The sequence below is a fragment of the Physeter macrocephalus genome, chromosome 14, assembly GCF_002837175.3.
Source record: "Physeter macrocephalus isolate SW-GA chromosome 14, ASM283717v5, whole genome shotgun sequence".
Taxonomy (NCBI): Eukaryota; Metazoa; Chordata; class Mammalia; order Artiodactyla; family Physeteridae; genus Physeter; species Physeter macrocephalus.
The window spans coordinates 86,197,764-86,213,416 of NC_041227.1; the positions used below are offsets into that span (position 1 = coordinate 86,197,764).

A 15,653-nucleotide genomic window follows, 5' to 3' on the forward strand; every position below is an offset into this window, starting at 1 on the left:
GCCACAAAAAAAAAAAAAAAAAAAAAAAAAGTAAAAAAGGCAAAGCTATGGAAACTCAACACTACCAAAACTTGTCTTTAGCACTCAAGAACTCTACAGCCATGGGCGGAAAATGCACTGCAGTAAGGGGGGGAAAAAAAGCTAAAAGTGCCCTTGTATGAAAACTAAATTATTAAGAGTATTTGCCAAATTCCTAACTACTCTCACTTTGATCGGCACAGGATTCTACTAGGCAATTTCTGAGGAAAATCACCGTGCCCTGGGATCTTGAATAGGTCACAATTCTCATACAAGCAAAAAGTCAAAATGCCGATACACTAAGGTGAATTTGACATTTACAAAACCATATCTCAAAAACTGTTTCTAGGCAAATCTCCTGCCCCCCTCCCCCCAAAAAATTGGTTTTATAAAGCAAAGCAAATCATATTCTAAAGAACTATGTTTTCACGTTAGCTCATTAAAGCCACTGCGATATGATCATTCAAACTGAGTCATAAATCACATAAACATATTTACAAGTACAAAATCATTATCTCCAAACGGTAAATGACGAACTAATCAACCTTCTAAATGTAGGAGCTCTATATGGGAAAAAAACATTTTCCCCTGATGCAGTCTTACATACAGACCTTAGAAAAAATCAATAATCTAACAGTGTTAAAGAAATATAACACTGTTGGCTCAAATAACAATTTTATATTAAATATATATTATCTTATATATATTTAGAAAACCAAAAAGCAAATAAATGCAGAAACTATAATTGATTAAAAAAGATCATGAGGTGCAAAGTGGATTTTTACTGAATTTCTATAAAACTCTGGTTCCAAAATTAAATATGCAGTCTCACACTATTTGTGTGTATGTTAAAAACCTACACACACATCACCAATAAAACGCCACTAACTCGTAACAGGCAATTGTAATAAACTGATTGGAACAGTAATGTAACAATATAAAAAATAAAAAATACGTGTAAGTCAAACAATGGGGGAAAATTAATCCTTCAGAGCTTCCATTAGTCATCAGAATCATCTTAAAATAAGTCTTTTTGGTTTATGATGGAGAATTGAGCATTTGAAGCAGACTCAAACATAGTGGACTTTTAACAATATGTACTTTTGTGTTCTTTGTACTCCATCCCCTCCTACAACTACTGTATGCTATGTAATTATTTTTAATGAATTAAACTGTAGTTTTTCTGAAAATTCTGAAACACCCTTAAAATAAAACTGGAGATTCTGGCACTAGAGTATGCCCTAATAGTTAAGAAAACATTGCTTTGGTGATTTCAAGACCTTTATTTTTAAAGAAATGAGTGGCTACTTTAAACATAGAGTTAATGGCTATATTCTAGAGCAAACTGGAAGACTGATTTTCTGCAAACATTACCAAATTGCACTTATAATTTTTAAGACATGCAAATCATAGGACCAGCTTGGGAAAAAGTGTTAATATATGTAAGCAACTGAAAACTTACCCTAAAATATAGGAACCAATAGTTCAAAAATAAATGCTGTGACCTCAGAGCTGGCCCTCCGTACCATCATTCCAGCTCCAACCCTCCGTTTCCTCAAGACTTCCACTGAGGTCCGAGCCAGCACAGACAGCTCTGCTTGACTCCAAAGCAGGACAGGCCACTGTTGGATCTCTGAGCCGTGGTCTCCAATCAGGAAAGCGGCTATCATGAGACCCCACAGCAGCACTCACGTTAGTCCTCTCTCAGGACAGAACAGTGGAAGCAAAGGTGCCCAGTGCATATGTGCTCCTGCATCACCTCACCCTGGGTTCAGCTACTAATCAATCCGCAGCATCAGTAGTCGTATGCTTGCAATCAACGCAGGAACAACCCTAGTCCACTGCACTAAGAGCCCGCTAAGGGCAGAGACCTATTCTATTCACTTCTGCCCCAATAATCTCCCTCATTTGATGGTACCTATGTGTCCAACATGTGCTCTGTGAATAAATGTATAAAACTGTACGAATTCCAAAAGCTGGAAAATTAAGAGAAGGACCTCCCAAAGACAGAGGGAGAAATAAAAGGGGAGATATGAGAAAGCAGTCCCAGTGTAAAGAGGTAGTGAAGGCAACCAAAAGTAGGCATCAAGTGGGAATACACAGTTAGGTTCTGCCACGTGTAATAAAGCAAGCAGCACTGCAAACCTATCATTTCTGTAACAATGCGAGAGGGACAGTACCATTTAGAAAGTCTAAAGGCATTTTACGTCTACCTACAGAGCCATTTATAGTCACTGTATACACAATTTTAAATTTAATAAAATCAATGTTTCTCTTGTTTTATGTTCACAATAGGACTAAGAGAAAAAAGCAACAGTGCAAATGCAGTTTTAAATTTTTTAAATGTCAGCATTTTTCTTAAGTTATATTTTATGTCAATATGTAAATAAAAATTAAAAAGTATATTAAATATTAACAGAAATATTTAAACAGAAAGCTAAAAACTATCATAGTAGATGTGTTAAAATTAAAATATAGCATAAAATAGAAGTTGTATCTACATTACATGTAGATATATATCATACATATAGGTTCCCTATGAGCAGGAAATCATATACTATTTTTAGTTTAAGGTAAGAGAAGGATGACAATAACGGACCAATTAAAAATGTTTATCCAAGGATCTAGCTGCCTTATTCTATTGCTCATTATATATTTATATCATGGATAAACCAATCAAGAAATACATTTTTGTTAACTACTTTTCAAAGGAAGTCACAATGTTCAACCAATGGAAATTAAGCATTTTGATTCCATCAGAAAATTTTAAAACAGAGAAATGTTTTCTCCAGGTTAAACTTTATTTCGTTTGAACTAACTTACTTAAGAATGATACATACCAGAGGATCTAAAAGGTACAGCATGGTAACTACAGTTAACAATGCAGCATTATATACTTGAAATTTGCTAGAAGAGTAGATCTTAAAGGTTCTTACTACAAAAAAGAAATACTAATTATGTGAGGTGATGGAGGTGTTAACTAACCCTACTGTGGTAATCATCTCGCAATATGTAAGGGCATCAAATCATCATGCATACAACTTAAACTTACACAATGTCATATGTCAACTACATCTCATAAAGCTGGGGGGAAAAGACAATGATGTACATCAAAAGGAGGTCGTGGAGTTCCCTGGTGGCCTAGTGGTTAGGATTCCAGGCTCTCACTGCCGTGGCCCAGATTCAATCCCTGGTCAGGGAACTGAGATCCCACCAGCCTCGCGGCACAGCCAAAAAGAAGCGGTCGTTATTCTTCCCCACTGTATGAGTCAACAAGCAGAAGATGAATACATTATATTTGGGGATATATTTATGTTAACTGGAGAATAGCCTTCTTGAGTTGGGAGTTTTTAAACTGCATTTTATACAAATGACATTTAAGTTTAAAATGCATTTGTTTTGGCTTTATAAATTTTTCTTTCTTATAGAAAGCCTATTCTGTAGTATATGAAGACTGGTACCCTAACATACAACCCTAGTCTAAAGCTTCCCTGGTGGCGCAGTGGTTAAGAATCCGCCTGCCAATGCAGGGGACACAGGTTTGAGCCCTGGTCCGGGAAGATCCCACGTGCCGAGGAGCAACTAAACCCACGTGCTGCAACTACCGAGCCTGCGCCCTAGAGCCCGTGAACCACAACTACTGAAGCCCGCGCACCTAGCGCCCGTGCCCCACAACAAGAAAAGCCACCGCAAGGAGAAGCCCGCGCACAGTAACGAAGAGCAGCCCCCTCTCAGCACAACTAGAGAACGACTGCGCGCAGCAGCGAAGACCCAACGCAGCCAAAAATAAATAAATAAAATAAATAAATTTATTAAAAAACAAACAAACAAAACCCCTAGTCTATATTGGGGGGCGGGGAGGAGGAAGAAAAAAGCTTTGTTTTAAAGAGAAACATTAAAATTCACTAAATGTATCCTTTAAAATAAATCAATTTTAAAGCATGCGGTCTCAGAATGCAGTTATACTGTATACTTTCTGCACTCCAATCTTAATAGTGAACTTTCCTCAACCTGTGATTCAAATTATGGCTAAGTCCAAATATCTATGTACATCTTTCTATATAACTATATACATATGAATAGATGTCTTTCTATACCTATATACATCTTTCTAAATCTAGTACATCTGTCTGTATCTATATACATCTTTCTATACTTACATACATTTGAATACCTAAATATATGTTTCTCCTATTTCAATTGCAAGTGAAAGCAAGAATATGACACAGTTGTTTGGGGGGTTTTTTTGTATTTGGAAAACGAATGAAAAATGGAAGCTCTTTTAAAGTAAAATTGCCATGGTTGGTTAGTTGAAACAATAGTGGACACATTCCCAATACCAAGAAGGATATGAAAAAATTAGGTAGCATAATATCATAAAATTTGTAGCTTACTTTGTGCCTTTTCACAGAAGTTTATCTGAAAGCCTAAAGTAAAAGAGATAAGTTCCAGTTCATTTACTGTAAATCAAACAAGCCAAAATTAGAACATGACATAGCATTTTTATATTACATTCAAGAACAGTTCAAATCACATAACCTCCACCATCACAGATAAAACTATAACATACGGGCTTTCTTCTAAAACTCAGCTCTTTCTGACTTAATTGTACTTTATTATACGAAAGTGAAATCAAGTTTAAATTATAAGAGTTATGTTGTCTTTACCGTTAATTTTTACATCTATTCGATAAAAAGAATAGCTATTAGCCCCTGGAAGTTAAGAACAACTTTTAAGACAGTTTCGTCAATTTCTTCAATCTACAAGTTCAGAACATATCACAAGCTATTTTATTAACTCAAGTTACTGACTTGGAATTACTCGATTAATTACTACCCCTGATTCAAAAGCTTTGGTAGTTGATAAATTGTGAGAGCTAAACACACATAGCAACATTCCGCCAGACCTCAAATGATAAGACAGTGAACTACTAAAGAGGTGCTTAAATTCCTGTGAAGTAGGCCTGAAAAAAGACCATGTCCCTAGAAACGGTAAGGAGGACTATAGCAGTTATAGGAAGAAAACCTCTGAATTCTCCTTAGAAACATAAACATATTTTCCAAATTCAACTGGGCCTGGTTATACCTTATGCATATATTTATACAGATGTAATTTTGTAAAATGCACCCAGTAAAGTAAGCTGTTCAAAACAAAAGCCTTCCCAAAATATTCATTTGCCATCATAGTCTATTAGGTGAATTTCTGGTTTTCTTAGTGGTCTACCTATGCTTGTGTTTATTATTGCTTTGGGGGACAAAATGGGGAAAGCAAATTTAGAACGAGTATCACTCAAGTTGTAGTTATATAAATTCAATCAAAACTTGCAGGAAAAAAAGCCAGGACTAAAAAGGATATGTTTAAGTAGTCTTTCCCATCCAGCTTTGAAATTCCTAGGATTTTAAGATATGGTACCCATAATGCACAAAACCTGAAAAATGGCTAATGTAGCTACTCTGACATGAAGGTACCTTTGGGACACAAAAGTAACCCACTGCCTACATACTACCTGATGGCAAAGTGGGAGGAAGTGGGAGTGGAGACTTCAAGGGACAGAAGTCCTGGGGGCAAATTGGAGGCAGTGCCTTGACACTGGTCTCTCTACTGCTGAGGCTCCATACACGTGCTGCCCACCCCCTGCCCCCCACCCCCCGCCAGATGTGCGGCAGGAACAGACTTCAGAAGGAAACACAAACAAACCACAAAAACTGGATTCTGTGGATCTCATAAGCCTAAGCAACTAAACACCACACAGCCTCCTACCAGGCAAAATGAGCTGGCACAAGTCAGGAGGAAAGGGAGCTGGCAGCTGGCACTGTGGAAGCAGCAGTGGAATAGGAAACACAGAGGAGCCTGGCCGCTGCCCAGAAGCCCATCTCCCACCCCCTCCGCTAGAAGAGGGAACGGAAAATTCACCTGGAGACTAGAGACGAAGCTGGTGAAACACTGAAACAATTTCAAGGGATAGTTACTATTCTCTTTTTAGCTCTAAATATGCTCAACAGTTGCTACTAGGTAGCAAAAATAAAAGGTGAGCGAAGAGGTAAACTAAATAGCAAGAAGAGTGGGGAAAGGAGCAAGAAAAATAAATCTGAAAAGTATGTGAAAAAGAATGAACTGGATCTGTATAGCTGTATAAAACTAAGTTAAAGGATAAAAGTATAAGGAATAGGAAAAAAAATTAAGGTATATGTAATTGGGAATGTTAGAACTTTACCAATTACTCCCCTAACACATCAGAAGTTAAGCCCACTTTTAAATGCTAAAAAATTCTCAAAACTTGAAGTTCTGTCATCAGTACAGAATCCATACGTATAGCTAAAAGGGAAGGGGTGAAATTCTCAAAGCATAACTACAGACTTGCTCTTTTTACCTAATTATGGATGAAGTAACCAGATGAACAGATTCTAAGGACTTATACATACATCTATCTCTGCATTATTTCTCACTCAGAAAAGACTTGCTAACTGACAAGCACAGGCTAAAGTAACTGGAACAGATGGCTCACCTTTACCTTGGAACTCCATGTAATCATCAATTAAATCAGATAAAAAGCCATTACCTAAATCTTTCTAGACCTCTAAAAGACTACACACACACACACACACACACACACACACACACACACACACACGGGCGGGGGGGGGGATGGGGGAGAAAGTCTATAATAGAGAGATTATATATATGGAAAAGAACCAGGGGGGCTTCCCTGGTGGCACAGTGGTTAAGAATCTGCCTGCCAATGCAGGGGACACGGGTTCGATCCCAGGTCCGGGGAGGTCCCACATGCCGCGGAGCAACTAAGCCTGTGCGCTACAGCTACTGAGCCTGCGCTCTAGGGCCCGCGAGCCTCAATTACTGAGTCCACGTGCTGCAACTACTGAAGCCCGCGTGTCTAGAGCCCCTGCTCCGCAACAAGTGAAGCCACCGCAATGAGAAGCCCGCGCACCGCAACAAAGAGTAGCCCCCACTCGCCGCAACTAGAGGAAGCCTGCACGCAGCAACGAAGACCCAACGCAGCCAAAAAAAAAAAAGAACCCACAAAGGTCAGAGAGTTGGTGCTTACAGTACAGATGTGGGAAAGTACATGGCCCCAGCCAAGTTTCTTTTCATTAAATCTCAGACCCCCAAGAATAAATACTGAGATGTACAGGGCAGGGTGCGAGCAGGCCTACCAAAGAAATAAAGCTCTGTGGGGCTTTTTCCCCTCCTTTTTCTCACCAGGACTCTCCCACCACATTTTCCCCTCATTCTCACCGTCCAACCTCAATCCTGAGAGTCCTTAACTGGCCATAACTGGAAACCTACAATTTACTGTATTTACCAAATAAAGTGAGCTTGCCTGTATCCGTTTAAAAGGCTGTTTAGGATGTGTATAAGTGTATATTAAAACCAAAGGCAAAGAGTACTTGAGAGAGTAGAAAACAAAATGAAGAATGTCAGACCAGGGTTCTAGTCCCAACTGTGAAACTCAAAAGCGGCATCTTGCTTGAGCCCCAGTTTCCTCATTTATATATAAAATTAAGAATAATATCAAGTAATCTTAGAATTTGAAACAGCGTGTCCACGTGTAATTTTGATTGTCTAGTGGCCCTCACGGGGCACAGCAACCATCCGCACGGCCCTTCGCCTGGGCTGAGGGTATAATGGGGGGGAGGGCGGGACAGGGGCGTAAGCAGCTTCCCACCTCCTCGGCAGCGCCTTATAGTTTCCTGGACACCCTGGATTCTGGCAATGCTGCAAAGGGATAAGGAACTCCAGTACGAAGCCACACTGATACAAAGAAAATCATGGCTGCCTGCCTTCCTGGGTCGGGCCCACAGACCAAGCTCCCAAATCTTCCTTCTACCACAAGCATGAAGAGGCCAGCAGCTTGCCGCCTTCCAACTTCAACCTCAAAATTCTGGCATAAGCCTTCAACTGTAAAGTTACCCAGAGTATAACATTATGACTCTAACATCTCAGCATTTATCTAAGCTTATCCAAACTTTGTATTTTCATTGTACTTAGAGTGAGTTCCACAAGCTTTCCTGCTGTGTTACTTCCTTGAGCTTTCCCGACTTCACCTTTCTCAAACTTAAAAGGGACCCACCTTCATTTAGTAATACCAGGTTATCTGCGTCATCCAGAACCACTCATGATTTTATGAATACTAATCTTTTCCACATTTTAAAAAATTCAGGATCTTGTCAGCCCTCATATGCCAGTTCCTTTCCTTCCCGTGGCTGATGGCCGCCTTATTCACTCTTCGGTTTGTAACTAGGCACGGTATTACCATCGAGCCCGCTCAAGGAAGCCTAGTACACCCAGGGAGAGCAACTCAACAGCCATGTGACTGTGGGCAAGTAAGTATCTCACCTCTATAAGCCTCAATTTTCTCGTCTGTAAAACAGAATAATAATACCCGAAAGTGTTTTGTGATGATTAAATAAGGTAACAAATGCAACACAGAGCCTGGGATAGCACAGGTTAATGTTATCAGTCATTATTATTCCTGGTCTCTCCCTCAGGTGAGCAACGATTATGGTACCTTCCCTATCAGACCAGCTTAACCCACACAAAACCAGTCCCTCTCCTTTCATTTCCAGTCACCAAGAGAGGTAAAAGCAAAGGATTCCACACTCTGCCTCTCCGTTACAGCCCTTCCGACACCCAGCCTGCTGTCCTGAGGACTTAACTCCGGAGTGGGTACTGTCTCCTGGCAGGAACCTAACCCAGATCTCAGGGACACTGGCAAACGCATCAGGAGAGCCATTTAATGTCGCTTATTTTTCAGCAAAGTCAGGCACAGATAGACACATATATATATATACATATATATGTCAGATATATAACAGAGATCTATCTGGCAACCCTTTTCTAGCTTCCCTCTTTTGAAAACTTTGGGTGACTGTTGGTAAGATGAGATATAATACAGCTTGAAAGAGCTGCTGGGGTGTCCACTTCCACCCTCCTTCCCCCTGGTGGGGAATGTCATGCTGTTCTTCAAGAATCAAGCCGTGCACGATGGACTGCCAGCTTCTTTGTAAAGGTCCATCTTGAGCTGTGTAAACTACTGGCCAAGGCTCCCTCTCACTGCGTGGCTGTTAAGTCAAGCCAATCTCCTCTCTCCTTGCCCTTGAATCCTTTCTACACGTTCATGTTAATTCTCAACCTTGCCAACAGTGTGAAGAGACACATGGAGACTTTCTGGAGTTGGGGAAAAGGGCCAGAAGCTAACCCATGCCCATTAGCAGGACAGTAAGTTGCCCAGATGACAAATTTAGCCAGGATGGCAACGTATGCTATTAACTCTTAGGCTAAGTGGGTGCCTTTTCCATACTATGCATAGTGTTGAAAGAGTTCTATTACCTTTCAACATCTAATTAAAGTTTTCTACTTGCCTGTAGATTTGCAATCAAAATGCCCCCAAATTCAAAGTGCCAGGGTAAACGCCCCAGCAAGTTCAGAACTCTGCAACACAAAGAAGCATCAGGAAGCCCTGAGGCTCCAAAATCAACCCAAACATGGCTGGATGCATACAGCTTCCACCTCCTGACTGAAACCTAAAATAATCTCTTCCTTCTATTCCTGAATCTGCATCACTTCTGGCAAAGATTCTTCTCTCAAACCTGAATGGCTGAAGTGACTTAAATAGAGCTCAGAGAAACCATGTGAACCTGGGTAGAAGAGTAGAAAGAGCAAAGGCTGCCTGTCACCAGGTGGATTAAAACCCACTTCAACTAGGGCAAATTCCTTAATTTGAACGTCAGTTTCCTAATATATGAAAGGGGACAATCCTTAAAGAGCACTTATGATCATCAAATTAGGTAAAGACAGTGAAAAAAGAGCTGTGTTAACTATTAGTTTCCCTTCTTAATTTTAAATCTGAATTAAACTTCCTCAGGTTCTATCATGTGGGCTGTCTCTATCTCCTGGAGATGCAGACTGACCTGAATTATGCGTGATGGAGTTGATTTTGACCTCCAGACCCCTAAAAATAAGAAAAACTCTATGGGCCCAAATCAACCCAGCTTCTCAAATTAGGTATAGAAATTGAATGGAAAAAGAGAAACTTGCAAAAAAAGAAACATGACTCCAAATACAGGGTTCACTAATATCCCATCTTAAACAAGTTTCAACACACACTCACACTCTAATAAGGGACATTAAAGGAAAATGTGAGAAAATAAGTATCCTGAAAGCGTTATATTTTTCGACTTTTTAAAATTTTAATACCAGGGTTGCTCTCCTTTTTAAGGAACATACACAAATGCAATATGTGCTTTGAGGAGGGACCAATTTCCTGACCTGGATTTTATTTAACAGGTTATGTCAAATAAATGGTGAAAGAAATAGTGTGCAACACAGTGGGAAAGGCAAGCAATTCTAGCGTTTGGTAACTTATCAACTGTCAGCACAATTCAGTTCTTTAAATTGGGATAAAGGCACCCTCCTATGGTTCTTGAAAACCACAAACTGAATGGTAAAAATAGAAAGACAGGCAAATATAATCACAAATAGGGCATTTCATACAAATTTTTTATATTCAAATATTATTGGGAGAAAAAAGTATACTGATTTTAAGTCTTCACTTTTTCTTAACAGGCATGTTTCATTACACTTGAAAGTTCTGTGTGTTTTCTTTTATTTTGTAAATATTTTTACTGAGGTATAATTGACATACATTATATTAGTTTCAGGTGTACAACTTGATTCGCTATTTGTACATATTGTGAAGTGATCGCCACACAGTAAGTCTAGTTAACAACTGTCACCGCACAGAGTTACATAATTTTTTTTCTTGTGATGAGAACTTTTAAGCTCTACTCTCTTAGCAGCTTTCAAATATGCAGTACAGTATTATTAACTATAGTGGCTATGCTGTACATTATTTTGCACATTTTTTAAAAGTAAAATCAAGCTATCATCTTTTTACTTAAATTGATATTTATAAAATGTTCAGCTGAGGGTAAATGGGTAAGGACTGGACTAGTCCATAACTTTTCTGTTATACATCTATATTTGAGACTCAAAAAAAGAAAAACTACCTACATGAGCACATTAAGAGAATCAGAGGCACTTACAACATATCCTTTATAACCAGGTCCTGTAACAAGTACTTTACAAATGTCTCCATGTTTTTCAGACTCAATTATAGATTCTAACTATTCTACACATTTTTTTTAAACTCACATTTCTCAGCTATCCAAGTAAAGTTTAAGAAAAAGTTTTATTTTTCCCTGCTTTGAGTCTCCTATAATAAATTTAACTTCTTGTGTTCATGAGATTTTTAAAAATCTACTACATTTTAAGGGTTTAGTAACTACAACATTTAAATAGCCATGTCTAATAGCAATCCTTATATATGTATAGACATTTTATAATTTTCAAAGCCCTTTCATGTGCATTAATCTAATAATGTGATTCTCACAACAGCCGTGTAAGGTATTATCCCTATTTTAACAGATAAGAAACTCAGATGAGTTCAGAAAATGTAGGTAATTTCCCCAAGGTCACAGAGCTTATACACGGCAGAGCAGTTACCTGAACCCAGGGAGAATAAAGACTCATCAAGAATACTCTGACCAGAAATGCTCAATAATGAAAAATGGAAATAAACAGGGTAGAGAAAAGGGTAGGACCCAGTAATAATGAAGCTAAAGAAACTGTGTGATGGATCATGAGGGGTTAGGGACTCATCTGCTAATAATGAAAGAGACAATTAATTAGACCATTACAAATAAGAGTATTGTTGCTATTAACAATGATGATGGCTAACATGTATCAATCACATCCTTACTGTGTGTCAGGCCCACACTTTATATGCATTCTCAGAGTTCCTGTAAGGTAAGCATTATTCCTGCTTCACAACTGAGAAACTCAGGCTTGGAGAGGTTAAGTATCTTGCCCAAGGTCACAAAATTCTTAAGTCCCGATGAGGGGATTCAAATCCAGGACACCAGAGCTCTGGCTTAACTCAAGCATTATGATATTAAAAAACCAAAAAAAACAATAATTCTCAACTGAGACCACTCTTGGGCCACAAACCTCAAGCCATGAAAATACGTGCAGGGTGATCCTGCACAGGATCACTGCGTGATCCAGTGCCCAGCACAGAACGACCACCAATCTCTGTTATATGACATGTATTCCATGCGTCCCACAGCTAAACCCTGCTATTGGAAAGAGCCTGGCATTTAAAAACTCCCAGAGAGGGCTTCCCTGGTGGCGCAGTGGTTGCGAGTCCGCCTGCCGATGCAGGGGACGCGGGTTCGTGCTCCGATCCAGGAAGATCCAACATGCCGCGGAGCGGCTGGGCCCGTGAGCCATGGCCGGTGAGCCTGCGCGTCCGGAGCCTGTGCTCCGCAACGGGAGAGGCCACAGCGGTGAGAGGCCCGCGTACCACAAACAAACAAAAAAACAAAAAAAACTCCCAGAGAGACAGTGCTTTGGGGGTGGCAGGTGACCATGCCGGAGCCTGTGCTCCGCAACGGGAGAGGCCACAGCGGTGAGAGGCCCGCGTACCACAAACAAACAAAAAAACAAAAAAAACTCCCAGAGAGACAGTGCTTTGGGGGTGGCAGGTGACCATGCTTGCGAGGGTGGAGGGCAGTGGCATTTACCAAACATCTTCTAGGGACCTTAAGTATGATCTAAAGCCAAAGATCTGATAGGTGAAGTAAGGGAGGTTGGGCTCTAACATCACAAGACAAACAAAAAAGATCCTACACAGCTGCTTAAGCTCACGCTTTGTAACCTGGATTGTGCTAGAGAATGTCCTGCGAGTTTCAAGTGCTTCTCTTCATTCTGAGTAACTGAGAGAGGTTCAAGAAGATACAAGAGGTTCCTGAATCAATCAAGGCTAGACACAGTACTGATAAAAGGAAATTCATCAAAAATTCAAAGAGAAGTCTTACGCCCTCCCTCTCCCTTTTAAACTGGGTTCTGCTTATTAGAAAGTTCAGTTTACTGGGCATCAAAACCCAGGGGTGGGAGAGGAGAATGGAGCGCATCAGAGGAATTCCTAAACACGATGACTTTCTCTGAGTTCCTAGAACACTCCAAGCTCTTTCCTACTTTGGAATCTTCACACACACTGTTCCCTCAGCCTAGAACCCTCTTCTTTATCGTAACGGAGTCCTCTTTCCAAACAGGCCTTCTGTGACCATCTTACCAAAGCAGACTGCCCCCTCCCCCATTAACTTCTAACCCATCTTGTTACCTTCATTACACTTTTCTCAATTAGCAATTTTTCTTATTTATCTGCATATTGTCTTCCCTCCCCAATCCTATCAGGCGGGTAAGCTCCATCAGGAATGAGACCGTCTGACTCACTCTTTTCTATATACCCAGCACTAGAGCACTATGCCTGGCACTAGGCAGATGCTCAATAAACATTTTTGAACAAAAATTAATTTCTACAGCTTTTTCGAACTATCAGCCTCCCTACTCATCGCCTCCCCCCCACCCCCCCAAAAACCTTGCATTTTTATAAGCTTTGTAAGTCACCTGTTTTGGATATGCAATATAATCTTAAATTGTCATTTTGCTGTTTCATTTCAGCACCACCACCACCACCGAGACTGTAGAGCTGGAAGATCAGGAAACCCATCCTGTACTTCATCTGTATATTGTACAACACAGTGGCAACCAATAACTAATTTAATTTGAATTAATTATCTCAGGGCCTGCAAAGAAAGTGTCCTTTGAGCTCTGACATCATCCTGTCTATATATCTATCACTGTTGCTTACGTATATCCCATGGGGAGGGGGACAGGGATATAAAAATGAATAAAATCCCGCCTCTGCTTCATGAATCACCCTCTCATAAACCCGAAATACTCAACAAACGTCAAACCTAACCAGACAGACGGTTAGGATAGACCTCGGAGCCCTTTAGGAAGATTTTAATCAAAGAGTAACCATGGTCACACGGACCAAGAAGTGTACCCCAACTGATGCTTCTAATAATTTAACGCAAGCAACTCTGCGAAAGTTGTCAAGAGATTTCTGAGACTCCCTGTTTTCAAAGATAACATTACTACTCAAAATTCCCCAGCAGACTCAAGGAAACGGTCCCTCACGGGCTGGGGCCTGGTATTTTCACAACAGCCCCTGTCAAGAGCCACACAGAGCTCATAAGCATTCCCACTGGGGAAAGTCATTAATTAGGAGGGCTGCTTCAGATGTGCAGTCCCCGCAGAGAACCACTCTGACCCCTGCCTTTCGATTTCCCGGATCTCTGCATTTCAACCGAGCTCCCTCTGTTTCATTTATTCATTTATTTATTTATTTATTTATTTATTTGGTCTGCATGCCAGGCTAACACAGAAACCCCCGGCCTCTCCCGGGCCAAGGGCTGTCTCATCACCTTACAGGTGGCACGGGCCTGAACACCACCGCCCCACCCGTCCAGCGCGCAGAAACCTGCAGAAGTTTGGAAACCGAGGGTCCAGGAGGACCGCGGAGCACAGAGGTCAGGCGGCGGCCGGGCTCGGCGGCGCCCGCAGGGAACCAAGATGGCCCTGAGCGGGCCCCACTGCGGCGGCGGCGGGGAGCCGGGCCGGGGCGCCGGGGCGCGGGGCCGAGGGGCGCGGGGCCGGGACGCCGCCGCCGCCGCCGCCGCCCTGGGCGGCCGGGACCCGCGGGCCAGGCCCCGGGCACCTCCCGCCGCCGCAGCCCGGCCGCGCGTTCCCGGAAAGGCGGGCGGGGCGCGCCAGGTAAGCGGCGGCGGCGGCGGCGGGGGTGGCCGCGGGGGCGGGCCCGGGCCAGGTGGGCCCCCGCAGGCGTCCGGGAGCCCGCCGGGCCGAGCGCGGGCGGAGGCCGCGGCGGCCCGGGCCTGCGCGGCCCGCCGCCCGGAGCCAGGCCGAGCCCGGGGCGGCCGGCTCGGGGCGGGAAGCGGGGAGGGAGGGAGGCGGACCAGCGCGGGCGGCTCGGTGGCTTCCTCAGCCGGGTCCGGGGGCGTCCGCGGCCGCGGGGACAGGCCGCGACGACGCCGGCGGCCACGCCGGGGGGCCGGGGTCTCGGCGCCGCCGCCTTCCTTACCCTGCATGCTGCTGACGGCCGGGTGGCCGGGCGCCGGGGACCCCACGGGGCCCGGGGTGCCGCTGCCGCTGCCGCCCCCGGAGCCGCCGCCGCCGCTCGGGCTCGGAGCCGCCATTGTTGGGAGTGAGGAGCCGAGCGGCGCCGCGGCGGCTGCAATGCAGCAAGCTCGGCCTCTCGCACGGCCGAGGGGCGTGGCCAGCGCCCGCCTTGGGCCCGCCCCCGGCACGCCTCCGCCCGCGCCTGACGCGGAGCCGCACCAGATGCTGAGCCGCTGAGCGGCAGAACTGCCCAGGTCGCCGGTGCGGGACCCCGGAGGCCGGCAGAAGTCCTGCACCGGGGCTGCGGGCCCGCCGCGGGGCCTAGAGCGGTTTGCGGAGTGAGGAGTGTGTGCATTTGGGGTATAAAAGGGTACACAGCTTCTATCATTCCTACAGAGGTCTGTGACCCCAAAAGTTTAAGAATCCCCTTGTTGGAATCTCAGAACCCAAACCCAGAATCGTAAAACTGAAAGGGATCGCAGAGCTCGTGCTTCTTGTCCAGTTTCTGACACGGCACTTCCAGAGGGTACTTGGCTCTACCTGTGGTTCCATCTGGAGCTCCCGCTAAGCCT

The 15,653-nt window shown here is 43.2% G+C and overlaps 1 protein-coding gene across 3 annotated transcripts in view; it reads right to left on the bottom strand.

The window, feature by feature from the left end:
• Positions 1-15,213, bottom strand: part of MAP2K4 (mitogen-activated protein kinase kinase 4) — a 102,842-nt gene extending 87,629 nt beyond the window's left edge. The window contains exons 1-2 of one of the 3 annotated variants that reach the window (XR_003682788.2): positions 15,044-15,115; positions 4,413-4,445 (exon numbers count right to left, since the gene is read on the bottom strand). Coding sequence is in view for 2 of the 3 variants with exons in the window: in XM_024127633.1 (XP_023983401.1) it covers positions 4,413-4,445; positions 15,044-15,158 (148 nt within the window). In the remaining variant the exon portion in view is untranslated. Of the gene's footprint in view, positions 1-4,412; positions 4,446-15,043 lie in introns of all 3 variants that reach the window. The other 2 variants (XM_024127633.1, XM_024127634.3) reach the window with 2 other exon arrangements.
• Positions 15,214-15,653: the final 440 nt, after the last annotated feature.